Genomic DNA, 13,524 nt, shown 5'->3' on the forward strand with positions numbered 1-13,524 from the left:
GGCCTCATTACACGGATGGCGGAGAACCATAGCGCTATTAGCGCCTTGGTCCATGCCGGTAAAATACCGGCACCGCCTTGGCGGAAAGGGGAATTACCGCCCCATTCCAAGGTCCCCCTTCCACCATTGCCCTTCCCCATTCCCATTTTTGGCCCATAGGGCTCAATGGGAATGGGGAATTGCGGTACCGTAATTAGCTCCCTGGGTCCCTTTGCGGGTTGGTTTTTAACGCCTGCAAAAAGCAGGCGTTAAATCCCCCAACCCGCAAAGGGACCTCGTAGTAAGGCGGTAAGGATTTACCGGTACCGGTATTTTACCGGTACCGGTAAATCCTTACCGCCATCCGTGTAATGAGGCCCTTAGCCTCTCCCTCGCTCTCCGCCATATACATGCAACAGTATTGATGCCAGCACGCCATTTTCATGCTGGCGTAAATGCCCTGTATTCCTAGGGCACCCACTTGCTTTTCGTACCAGCAAAAACCAGCGGATTGCTTCGCAATCCATGTAAACGCTACCTCCCGGACATAATGATGTCTACATAAATGGCAGGCAGCATTTACTCATTGTGCAAAAGTGCAAAAGTAACAGGTCCCTTCTGCATAATTTACAGGGATTTCTGAAATGAGCCTGTAGAAAGGACAACATTGCCTCCCTTGCTCCAGCCTTGGCTGATTTCTGCAATCACTCCTTCACCACTGGATCCTTCCTGTTACTCCTCAAGCACTCCCTTGTGCACCCTCTCCTCAAAAAGACTTCTGCCGACCCCTCCTGTCTGGCTAACTACCCCCCTATCTCCATTACCCCATTCCTGGGCAAACTCATGGAGAAGCTGTCCATCTTCCAGCTGATCCACCACACCGCATCTGCTAGAGGCACGGAAACTGCACCCCTGAACACTCGTGAACATTTGCTCTCTAATCTCGATTCCAACTCTCCTTCCCTTCTCATCCTTCTTGGCCTTTCCTCTGCCTTTGATACGATCAATCATGCCACCCTTATAAATCGGCTCTGTGATACCCTTGGCATCACAAACCTTGCTCTGGACTGGTGGACCTCCTTCCTGTCTGACCGACTTTCTCAGGTTCCACTGGGCCTTTTTCTGTCCTCATCTCACTCTCCACCTCTGGTGTCCCTCAGGATCTATCCTCTCGCCTTGGCTTTTCAACATCTACCTTGCTCCTCTAGCCCATTTGATCTCCGCCCTCTCTCCTAACTTCCACTGTTATGCGGACGACATGCAGCTCTCCTTCATGCTTTCCTCCTCTGCCTCCTTCTCTTCCTCTCATTCCTGATTGCCTGTCTGCTATTTAGGCGTGGTGCACTGCTAACTATCTCTGCCTTAATGCCAGTAAGACCGAGATCCTTATCATTGGGTCCCCAGCTCCCTCCTTCTATGGGCCCCCTCCCTTCGCCCTTCTGTAAGGCAAATAACATTGGTGTTATCTTCTACCCCACTCTCTCCTTCTCTCCTCACATCATAGACCTTGCCAAGAAGGTCCACTTTCAGCTTCACCTCCTCAGAGGCATTCTCCCTTTCCTCACTTCCCCCAGAAACTCAGTTTCTCCAGAGCTCTGGTCCTCCCCAGGCTGGACTACTGCAACAGCCTCTTCTTCACTCTGCTTAACTCCTCCCTTCGCCCCCTTCAACTAATCCAGAACAGGACCGCAAGACTTATCCTTGGCCTCAAGCCCAGGGGCTGCAGCTCCAACTCTCTCTAGATCAGACGCTTTTCCAAGCAGCGAGTGTGGAGGGGTAGATCTCTCCTCCGCAGGTGCCTCTCTCTCTCGAATGACCTCTGTGCCGCTCTCTGACTTCAGCCAGATCTCCCAATGTTCCAGAAGCTTCTCAAGATACTGCTTTTCTCTTGCTCCTTCCCTCCCCCCTCCCCTGCTAATGTCCTCATCTGCCTCCTTTGATTGGCTACCTGGTTGCTTCAGATTCTTACAGGGGACCAGGCCCTCCCTTACCCGTTTACCCCTTTACTTGGCCTCCCCTGACTCCCCCCGCCCCTAAACCTGCACCTGCCCTTATTCCCCTGCACTCTCTGCATGCATTCCCCTGGCACTTGTCCACCTGGCACTCGCCTAACCACTATGACCGGCATATCCCCACTCCCCCGTATGTCATGTTACTGCACGTAAACAATCCGAATGATACAAGGCCTATTAGTACCGTTATGTTTTTCTTCATCCCCATCCCTTGTCTTGTTGCCCCTTAAAACCCCTTTGCTGTATAGGCGCATTATAGATGCCCAATAAATAAAAAATAAATAGTGATCTGTGTATATGTTTATGTTACGTGAGCGGAGAGGCTGCATGGAATGTATTGGAATGGTATGATGCAAGGGTTTGGTAGTGTGCTGAGGGTTCCTTAAGGGACGTTTGGGGCACTGGCAGGGAGACAGAGGAACTAGAAGGATGCTTCTTGCTACTCTCCTACATCTGATCAACATCTGTAACTAGGACTGACTAAAGAAGCATTTCCTTTTCTACTAACCTGGTCTGGAGTGGTTCCTGCTTCATCAATACTTCAGGGCCCTTAAGAGTGCCAAAGTCCATACAGAGAGGACATGATTTAGGGATTAGGTCGTAGAATAAAGGACTTTTTAGGGGGCGGGGGAGTCTATTGCAATTTAGAAATTGTTGTGGAACATGTGTTGATAGAAGTCTTTGGGTAGTTCAGAGATCAGGCTCAAGTTGATCAAAGGGCGGACCGGCCATGCGTGCCTCGTTGGCAGGTCCATGCACTGCTTCCTCATACCTCACGTTTACTATTGGCAGTCCATTTCTGAGCAGCATTGAGCTATGCTCTTACATCGTCCTCTACCCCCTATGTAGAGGGCCTTCCAACTCTGACATTAACCTTCACGGGTTGAATTACCCTGTCTTCCTGCGCACACGGCTTGTTAATTGGCTGCCAGAGCACCACTAGCCGTCACGACCCAGTCTGCCCAGCAACAATTGCATAATTGGCAGGAGAGGGAGACATTGCGACAGTCCTCCTTCCTGCAGACCTGCCTGCATGCACTCATCCCACTCTTCCTTTGTAAAGGCGGCACCGCTCTTTGATACCCTGTGCTGCTTCTGACTCACCATCGACCTCACTCGTTACTTTGCCCCACTGCCATCATTCATTGGCATGCATGAAATGAAAACAGGCAGTGACATTGCTGGTTCTTGGTACCTGATGCATGCCAAATGCATACTCGTGTGGCATGTAGGTCCATTTGACAATCTCAAGTGTAGCCTCGATTAGAAAGCAGATTCCGCTATAGCTCGTGGTCTGTTTTCACCAAGACCTTTACCCTTGCATACAATGGGCAAAGATTCTGTCTCCCTCTCAGCACATCTATCTCCATAGCTGCATAATTCCTAAGCTTCCAAACGCAGAGTGGCACTCTTGCCCATCCTCCACTGGTACCATCAAAGAACCTAGACCCTTCACGCTGGCATCCTTATCGAGAATAGTTTCTGCATGGCAGCGTATAGGACATGCAGTGTAAGGGCGTACGCAGTATGCTTCTTTAGGGACGTAAGCACGTGCCTCTGCTTGGAGCTCCATGTGCACTGCACGCACCTCTGCCTCGCGTCCCATTAGAACAGGGGGTTCCAAGATACAGGACACTCTTTCCATCTGAGGAATGCCAGAAGTATCATTTGATATGATTAATCCGCCTAAACCAGCCTTGTGAAGTTTGTGAGAACCCAGGGTGAGGCCAGAATCATGCACAGCCTTTGAAGATATTACATGGGCTCAAAGACAAAAACTAAAGGCAGCAGAACGCATCATTCTAGCTGGGCATAACTCTGAATCGGATTCTGGGATGGCACCAAGTCCAGGAGTCATCCCATACTTTATAGATCAGTGAAAGGACACTGCACAGATGGGTTGGATAGCGGATTGCTAACAGGACATTGCAGGGCTTGAAGTTAACATATGGATAGGCAGGAGCTAAAAGCAGTGACCAGGAGCTACCACAGGGAGAAGGAGGATCTAGTGCATAGCTTTTTGCAAACTTCCACATAAGATGTAAACAAATAATTGTGCCCATTATTTATGACCCCTTATGATTTAAATGTCAAATAGATGTCTTCATGTTTATTTATAGATTGTCCCATGCGCACAGAATTACATTCATATAGTTGTTTTTGTTCGGCATTAGTTGGCCTTGGAAACCAAAACGAGTGCCTGATAGCTGTTGGTGTCAAGCTAATCAGTCTCAGGCTCCAAGCAGGAGCTAAATAACTCCCAGCTTCCCTAAGTTTTGAACCCTGCATTGCCGAGCCTACGCGTGCATCCCTGGATCTGGGTTGTTTGACTGTGGCAGAATTGGTCACGCCGGAATTGACCATAGTCAATGTTAGGGAGAATTCTCATAAATGGTTGATTTCACTTACCTAAAGAGTCCCCCAGCAGCTTTGCTGGATTTCTAGGATTTATTTTTTTCACCTGGTAGGAGTGTGAGCCTTTTTTCCCACTCTTACATGTGTTTTGCTGTGTGTGTTTAATATGTTTTGTGTTCATAGACTGTGGAGCCTTACCTACTCCACAGGCATCATCTTTTTTTCTGTGTGTTACACAGCACCTTCAGTGCAGTGACACACGGTTGTCTTTGAGACTTCCCACTGACTCCATTTTTCTGGGGCTCACTACTGTCCCCCAGAAACAGGTAAAGTTGCCATTAACTTTATATAGTCACTTTAAACCACAGACCCAGTACACCCCATCTAAAATGGAGTATTGGAAAGGGTTAACTCCTATCCCTTTTTGTCTGTACCTCTTGGGGCAGTGTTTCACTCCCTTAACATTAAGACTTGGCTGGTGGCCGTGGTATCTACCCTAACTTTCCTACCGCGATTATCTTATGTAACGTGGTATTGTTTTAGGCTATTATATTGGCCTCGAACATAAACCCGCTTGACCAATACATTTTATTTTGGTTCCGGCTGGGTTTAGTCGCCATTTCTTTTTGTGAGTCTTTCTCGTGTTTTTCTCTGCGCGCCAAACTGGGGATGACTCCTTTGTTCTCTGTCTTTTCGTGGGCTTCTGCACAGAAGCCCTCCTTAAGGAGCCTTATAGTCTAGGTAGGCAGGTTGGGAGGGAGGGATTTTTGGACCCCTGCCATGGGTTGCTTTAGTAACCCACGTCGCACTCTTGTCCAATTGGCTAAGGCCAGCCACCCTGCTGTGTGATTGATAGCCAGGCTATATGAATGGGGGAAAACTGTATAAAAAGCGGGTCTCTGGGACTGGAAAGACAGAGTTGCCACTGGAACGAAAGAACCAACAAGGAACTGGAAGAAGAGGACCCCTACAATGACTGAACCGCCTGGTGAAGCCCTGCTGCAGGTCCGAATCTCCAAATCTGATGACAGAGAAGATCCTCCAGGAAACTTCTTCCCTTGAGTTGGTGGGACCAACCAGTTCACCCAAACTACAAGCCAGGACCCCTCCTCTGGTCGAATTCGCTGTACAAAGCTACAGTGGGCCGCATAGCCAGGAAGGTCAGACCCTGCTTGGGTTTTAAGGAGCACACCTTTTATTCATTGTTTGGCGCTGCTGCTGGTTTCTTCCCTGGGTAGTGCAGGACCCTCCAGCCTTCCTACTTCTGGTCAGGAACCGTGAGCCTGCAGGAACTACCAGGAACGTCTGCCTCAGCTACAGCCCCCTCTCCGTTTTAAGGTACTGTGCAAATCCGGTTGTGCGTTTCGCTCAGCCGCTGTGAAAGTGTTTGAAAACTTTCTCCAATCCGAGGGCTTGTCCTTCTCTTTTCTTTGAACTAACTTTTCTACCAACCAACCTCGTCCGGAATCTGTGCCACAAACTTTACAGCGAACTACACTGAACTGTGTGATCTTGAGCAAAAGACTTTTGCCCTATTGACTTTGGCCCTAAGCCTTTTCTAGCTCATCTCCTCACTGTAGTCTCTCTTGTGCAACTGCTCAGAATACTTGCGTGTTGGTTTTGCCTAATTGTTGATAACTTTGTCTTTCCCTCCCTTTTAAATTACTGGAGTGCCATTTTGCTCCCACTTCATTTTGTGAGCCTAACTTGTCTAGAATTTAAGGGATGTGGTGTGGTATATTTATGATTGTGATTTTGACTTGCTTAGAATAGTGAAATGTTATACAACTGTGAGTAAATAAATATATATTCTTTTACTTAGAAACCTTGAGTCAGTGTTTGCCTGAATCATAGTAATTGCTGTCCTTTGTGTAACTATTTGTACCGTTCACTTACTCTTGCGATAAGTTGGGCTGCTCTGCTACTGCTACCATTATAACTGTGTAGTGCGGGCCTGTACCAAAGGTGAAAGTGTACTGTCACTTGTTGTCTTAATTGTGTGTAGTGGTCCCTAAAGGTACTGCATATAATTCTGCCTAACAGTCACTTTCACTGAGAATACAATATTACTGCGACCAAACTCATCCAATCTATGTCTCCCTCACCTCCAATACATCCCCCACCCCACTAACCTTTTCTTGTCCACTGTCTCGCCTGACCCTTTATTGTCACTTCCGTCCCTCCAACGCGGGTCGGAGCCGACGCTGCAGGGTCCCCTTTTCTTTTCTTTTTTGTATTTTTTTTGCCTCCAATCATCAGGTAGTGGCAGACACCCCTGCAACACTCAAGGACTTAAAATGCTGAAAAATAGGGACAGGGCGACAAATCGATCGAATCGTACTGGCCTAATTTGGTCAAATGTTTTTTATTTCTGTTATTTTTTATTGAAATGCATTAGTTCAATTTCATATAAACTTTAAGCATAATATAAATAAGAATTTTTAAATAAAGGAAACATAAAAACATTGCAATTTTCAATTTAAAATAACAATTCAGAACAGTCACTTACAAAACAAAAAAACAAGAAATCTACATGTATAGTAATTATCTTCAATTCAGTTAAAACAGTAAACAATACACCTACACGCCCATATTAAGCTAAAAAAAAACAGTGAATCTCATTTTCCCTGAATGCTAGTGGCCCTATTCCAGATTTCCTATACAGCTGAAGTTATTACTAAAGACTGAGCAGCTATCAATCTGGACCAAAATTGGTCTTCTCGAATACTTTCTATTACACTTACAAAGTTACCGTACCCTCTCCTATAAATCTCGGTCATGGCTGTTCAGGATGTTAGTATATGTGTAACGGTCTCACTCTCTCGCTTGCAACATCTACGTAGGTCATTCCGGGGAGCACAGTTTTTCCAGTGGCTAGTGTAGTCATTTGTGGGGAGAATGTTAAGAGGCAGGTACAGAATAAAATGCTTTAAATTAATGCTACAGCATTTAGTTAAGTAACTGCAAGGAGTATTTCCTGGAAAGCTCTGATATGCGTAGTCTTTATATCGAGCATATTGATGCAGTTTCTCGATATTGGAAATCAAAGCCAATTGACAAGATTTCTGCTTAACAATCTTTCCATAATCAGGCGAATTTACCAGTATGTTGCTATCAACACTCAAGATTCTCAGATGAGCTGTGCAAAAACTTTGCAATTCTGCAATAAAAGGATTTAAAGCTGGTGGGAATCTTATCTCCAATCAGCTGCAATAAGGCGTTTGAGCTACGATCTTGTTTGCCCAATTCTGCATATAGTAGTACTCTCCGAGTACGCCACAGTGAATACAAGGAGGACCATCCGTATTCTGGTCGCAAATCTTCTACAGGCATGGCATGAGGAAGATTTATAATGGAACACATTTCGATTTGATTCGATCAAATTGGGTAAAGCGGCATCCCTTGCCGTAAAGATGAGAGCATTACAGTGTTTCTCTTCCTCCTCATGCGAAATGGGCACCTCAAGGTGTCTCTTTGCCTAAATAAAAGGCATGCTCCAAAATATCGCTCATGATTTAATGGACCTTTTGTAATGCGGCAAAACCGCTTCGGGACATGCCAAAAAGGAACATGTTGGTGAAACAGGGTTCTTCCTTTGTTGTCACCAGGAAGCTTCAGGAGTCTGTAAAATGTCAAGATGAAGGTTTCTTCACAAAACTGTTGCTAAATGTCCCTGAATATGCCAGGGACCCAAAAAAACCTCCTGATTCAATTGCCCAGGTCGAAGCATTAAGTATTGCATGTTTTGTTTGCTTTTACTCGATAAATCAAGGATTTCTTTATTGTTGGATCTGTGAAAGCGAAAACAATCTGTTCTTCCACTGTTCTGTTATTGGTAGTGCCATGGCTGGCTTTACAATAGGGCAGCTGCACAGCGTTCCGCCAGCAGATGAGCGTCATGGGGCTCTGTCATGGCCATAAAAAACAAAATATCTGGCATCTTTGTAAGCGGGAACGATGCCTCTTGAGGATGGCTATTATGTCAGGCGAAATGAAGCGCCTAGTTCTATAGCAGTTACGGCTAGGAGGCTGCCACCCATATCCTGTGCAATAGATAGTTTGCACATCCCGAACACTGGAAGGGTTAAATACTTGCTCCAACCCGGAGTAGTAGCATATTCTTTATCCAGTGCCATTTTAACAGCTGTGCTAACATATGGCCTCTTTTCTGGAGGTGATGGGATTGGGGAATATTTAGAGAAACTCTTCACTATAGAAGAACGTTGTTAAAATGTGTTAACAGACTGCGGTTGGGGAGTGTCTCTTCGGCTCACGTGTGTGTTGTCGTATATTTTACCTTTGTTGGGGGGTTTTGGGTCATGCACCTGAACGTCTAGGTCGAAGTAAATATGTGTAAATACAAGTTGGTTTTGCTGTTTCATAGAGTTAAATATCTGCTGATTTTCAAGTGTCTCATGTTTTTTACCTCCTCAGGTGCAAGTAAACCGGGAAGCATGACTGACCAGCTAGCAACGTGCAGCGATGGAACGAATACCCCTAGAGAATTTGATATCAGCTACAGTCAGAACTTGGAGGCTATTTCTCAGAACAGAATCCATGTAGGAAGTAACAGATATACATGCAATAAATATGACAGCACTTGCTACCAGACACCAAGCATTGTGAAACATGAAAGAACCCTGAGAGCACAGACGCTGCATGCCTCTACTGACTATGGAAAGAGCTTACATGAGTCCACCCAGAGCAACCATCAGAAAATACCTGCTTTATTAACACATCGTCTTTGTAGTCGATGTGGGAATAGTTTTGACAGGCCATCGAATGTGAGTGAACACCAGCCATCAGCAACATGCATTGAATGTGAACTAAGTTATTACCAGTCAACAAACCTGAAAAGTGACATGGCAAAATCTTTGAATGAGAGACTCTTCATATGTAATGAATGTGGTAAAAGTTTCAAAACTGCTCCAAAATTAAGAAGACATGAAAGCATACATACTGGTGAAAAACCCTTCCAGTGCAATGAATGTGGGAGGAGCTTTAGGCGATCAGAAGCTTTGGTGATACACCAGCGAGGGCATACTGGTGAGAAGCCGTATGCTTGCGTTCAGTGCGGGAAGCATTTCAGACAGATGCCACACCTCATCAAACACAAACAAATGCACATGGGGAAGACAGTTACACAGAAAAAAAAGCAATGTGGGGGGAATCCCACAACATAAGCTAAATTGAGCAGTGGGATGCTTGCAAATAGAAGAGAAGGCAAACGCTTAACTCAGAAGTACAGTGGAGCACCTTTCCAGCATATGCTATGGAGATGCATAATTGATGGGAAAGAACCTTAGAGAGGTTCCGCAGATTCAAAATTCAATATGAACATGCTATGTCTAGTCTTGCGAAAAGAGGAAATGAGGCTCTCTGCCTGTTTAACCTGAAATGATCACTTCAAGGTCCCCCACGACATCACCATTTGTTTCCTGCCACCCCTTAGACTGTGTTATCTACACTCTTCTGCTCCATTTCACTGTATGTCCGCATTACCTCACATCCAAACTCTTCACTTTGAAAGATCCAACAGATGTCAAGTAGACTCCCTTTCTACCTTAAGCCATCTGACCGTACGAGACCTGCCTTGGGTGCACTTCACGAATGAGCCTCCCAACAACTAAGGTATTCACTGCTCTAGGACTCCCTATCTGTATTCTCACCTATATTAAAATATGCCCTACCTAGTCCTTTCATATCTTACAGCTCCACACACATGTCATCCACATACTCATGGATGGTCTAACATTTGTGGTTAAATCCAGTCATCTGATGTATACATTGTTCAGAGTTAAACTAGACCATTGTCTCTTCTGCAAGAAAATGAACACTTATTGCCTTCTAAACTGCACTATCGGGACAGAATTCTATCATCTTGGTTCAGCTCCTTGGTGTTCCTCTTCTACCTTCTTCCCTCCAAATACCCTTTTATATGCCCACTTCCTTGCCCTCACTGTGTGTTTTGAGTTGGACACCTGATTGAGGAATGAGATTGAGAGAGAACAATGCAAGAAAACGGTGTGAGTGATATGTTGCTAGTGGGCAGTGTCGAGGTGTCCAAGATGGAAGCCAAGACGGAGCTGAAGATCCGAGGTATGCAGAATTTGTAACCATTACGGAACAGTATTCTAGGGTCAGAATTGCTTGCAGTAGTTGGGCGCTCCTGTTTAGGGCTACAGACTGCCTGGACTCAGTCGATGCTCCTGCCAGACCCATACATGGCATCTGCCATTCATGATTCCAGTACTTTGGCAGACTCCACTAAGAGACAGACTGTGTCCCCATTCAGACATTGATCCACTGGAGGTTAAACTAGGTTGGAAGGACCTGTGGGGGAGCAGGAGAATTAAGACTGAGATGTATACACCCTTTTGAATAATATTGAATCCACAAATGTAGCTCTGCTCAGAGCTTGACTATAGCACAAGGTAAATCCTGCATGCACATTGAATAGAGAATCACAGTGCTCTCCTGCGACTCTTCCAATCTAATGTTGTTTCTTGTAGGTCAAGTGGACTCTGTAAGGGACAAGAAGCATCAAGGGAACTAAGTGTGCAATTATGGAACAGTGTTGAAAAGAGTAGAGACCTTTATTGTTATGTTTGGGATGCAACGTTTAAGGTGGTCTCAAAATCACAAATATGCCCAGAAGAATTGGAGTTAGTTCAAACCAGACTCAATGACGGAGTAGACAAAGTGCACAGCAAAATCCAGCTTTATTATCATCAACACAAAGCCGGGACAGCATACAAGCATGGATATCTCATTGCTCTCAACCTGCTAATAAAAAACTATTGCTTAAGTACTAGAAACATGTCATCAATGATGTCATAACACAATCTTGGTTTACAAACTGAGGAAATAGGCAGCGAGATTAGATAGTACATAGGAGGTGAAAAGAGGTGAGGGGTAAACACAGATACATTATCAGTCTGAAATGATTAAGTTAAGGAGGTGTTGTCAAGGGTTTTGACCCATGTTGAATCAATAGACTGGGTAGATGTGGGGATGAGCTGTCGCCGCCCATTATTCTATCCCAGAACAAACTAAATCAATAGACTGGGTGGATGTGGGGATGAGCTATCGCCGCCCACATTCACGCCAGAATAGGAGAACTGCGCAGTTGGCACGAGACCACTCCAAAGATACAACCTTCTTGTGGGGGGTTCCACATCACCACTCTACTGTGAGGAAGCGATCGAAACAATGTTAAGCAAGGGTCCTATACTATCAAGCAAAAGACCCCTCTATTGAAATGCAGTAATTCAAGACAACTCAAAAATGGATGCAGTACCGATAAATTCCCCAAGGTGGCTCTAGCGGTCTAAACTCTGACAGGGAAACTCTATTTAGGAGTTGCAAGAGGGGCAGGGACTTCAAAGCTTGTGGGTTAATTGAAAATCTAGCCACCTGCTGTTCCCAGAGGCCAAGAGGCTGGGAAACCTTAACACCTCAGAGATTCCACCCCAGGAGGCAGGATATCACATGACCCTGTTGATTGATTGAGGAGAGACTTCCAGGCAGCCTGCTGGAGCCCACACAAAAGGCTCTTTCTGTTGAATGGGGTATGTTAATTTTGAGTGTTTCCTGTCAACAGCCCTCTGCCAGCAAGGAGAGACATGTGATCACTGACCCACCCAGACTCCTGGAGGCGGACCCAAACACTTTGGGGGAGTTGAATTGCAACAAATATATATTTTATAGAAACAGTGATAATTTATTGTAACCAAATGACAGGAATGTACAACTTTGAGAGTCTTAGTTTGAAAAATGCCCTCACGATTTGAGTCCAAACTCCAATTTGTACCATGTTCTGGGGCCAAACCCCACTAATTATGATTTTTGAAGACAATGTGTATAAGCTAGAGACATGGAAAGTTACTGGGTTATATGTGGAAGGGAAATGTACCTTTGTATAATTTTTGATGAAAATCCCATATTGCAAAACCCACTAAAATCGAAAATAAGTTGCCATTTTTGAATGCAAGCTCCTAGAAACGCCAGAGTCGGGACAGGGGCTATCTTTAGTAATATATGATGTGTGTATGTGATGTCAAACAACTGTGTACCTGGGAAATATGTATTTGGATCAGGAATAGATTTGTGTGCACATTGACCAGGGGAGTGTCATTTCTGCAGGTCATAAAAATGACATCACTCTGACACACTATCCCTTCCCAAATCAGGGACCAAAGAATCTATTGACCCTTCAAATCAAGAGAGGGGCAGGCTTAGGGATGCTAGCCTCTCCACCCACTTTTTAAAACACATAAAAAGAGACTGCTGGGCCAGGTAGGGACATTCAATTCCATTTGCTGCGGAGCATGCTGACCGACGACTTCACATCCAGAGATCCAGACTTCAAATCCATCAATCTCCAGAACCTGTAGCAGAAATTAACTCCAGAATTTGTAGCAGAGAGGCCTGAATCCGCAAGCTGAATCCTCTTCAGCAGGCCTCAAAACCAACCAAACTATTCAACAGCCGTTTCAACAGCGAGCTGTTTGAATTTTTGCCAAGAATTTTGGCAAGAATCTGTAGCAGTATCCAGAAAGCAGTGCTGTATCAGGAACCAGAGAGAACCACAAACCAGACCGTTGTGAGCAGATCCGGTGCTTGACAGACCCAGAGAGCAGAGCTGACCCAGATCGCTGTGAAGTGCCGAGACCAGAACCGGAGTCCAGTCCAAAACCCGACCAGATCCGTGGCGAGGCCCATTCCTGCCCAAAATATATTGTGAGTACGGCCAGAACTGTGCAGAACCCAATCTCTTAGTTAAAATAATCTAATTCAAGCTATTTTAACCTAATTAGAACAGCCTCTTAGAAATCGTGTCATCTGTCATTTTTAAAGCTGCACAACTGTCACCTGTCAATTCTGCAGCGGCAAGCTGTCACCTGTCATTTTGAGTTTTACTTTAAATCCGAAAATCTACCTTTATTAAATTGTCCGTATCTCTTGAACCGTTTCGGCTAGGAACGAAATGTAACTTTAAACTTTAACGACTTCCTACTCCTTATAATTTTTCCGCAATCACAATTTACGCACTTGCGAAATTTACAGCGATTTGCGATTTTGGCTCAATTTCTGCACTTGTCAAAATAGCAGCTCCATTCTTTCTTTTGTTAAAATCTGTTGCAACTTGGTAATAACTCATAGAGCATTGCTAAAG

The 13,524-nt window shown here is 45.1% G+C and overlaps 1 protein-coding gene across 1 annotated transcript in view; it reads left to right on the forward strand.

Annotated features, from left to right (window-relative positions):
* Positions 1 to 12,003, forward strand: part of LOC138566103 (zinc finger protein 436-like) — a 153,757-nt gene extending 141,754 nt beyond the window's left edge. The window contains exon 6 of the mRNA XM_069643109.1: positions 8,781 to 12,003. Within this exon, the coding sequence (XP_069499210.1) occupies positions 8,781 to 9,529 (749 nt within the window). The 3' untranslated portion in view covers positions 9,530 to 12,003. The remainder of the gene's footprint in view (positions 1 to 8,780) is intronic.
* Positions 12,004 to 13,524: the final 1,521 nt, after the last annotated feature.

Source organism: Ambystoma mexicanum, chromosome 1p, assembly GCF_040938575.1.
Source record: "Ambystoma mexicanum isolate Mex_15411 chromosome 1p, UKY_AmexF1_1, whole genome shotgun sequence".
NCBI lineage: Eukaryota > Metazoa > Chordata > Amphibia > Caudata > Ambystomatidae > Ambystoma > Ambystoma mexicanum.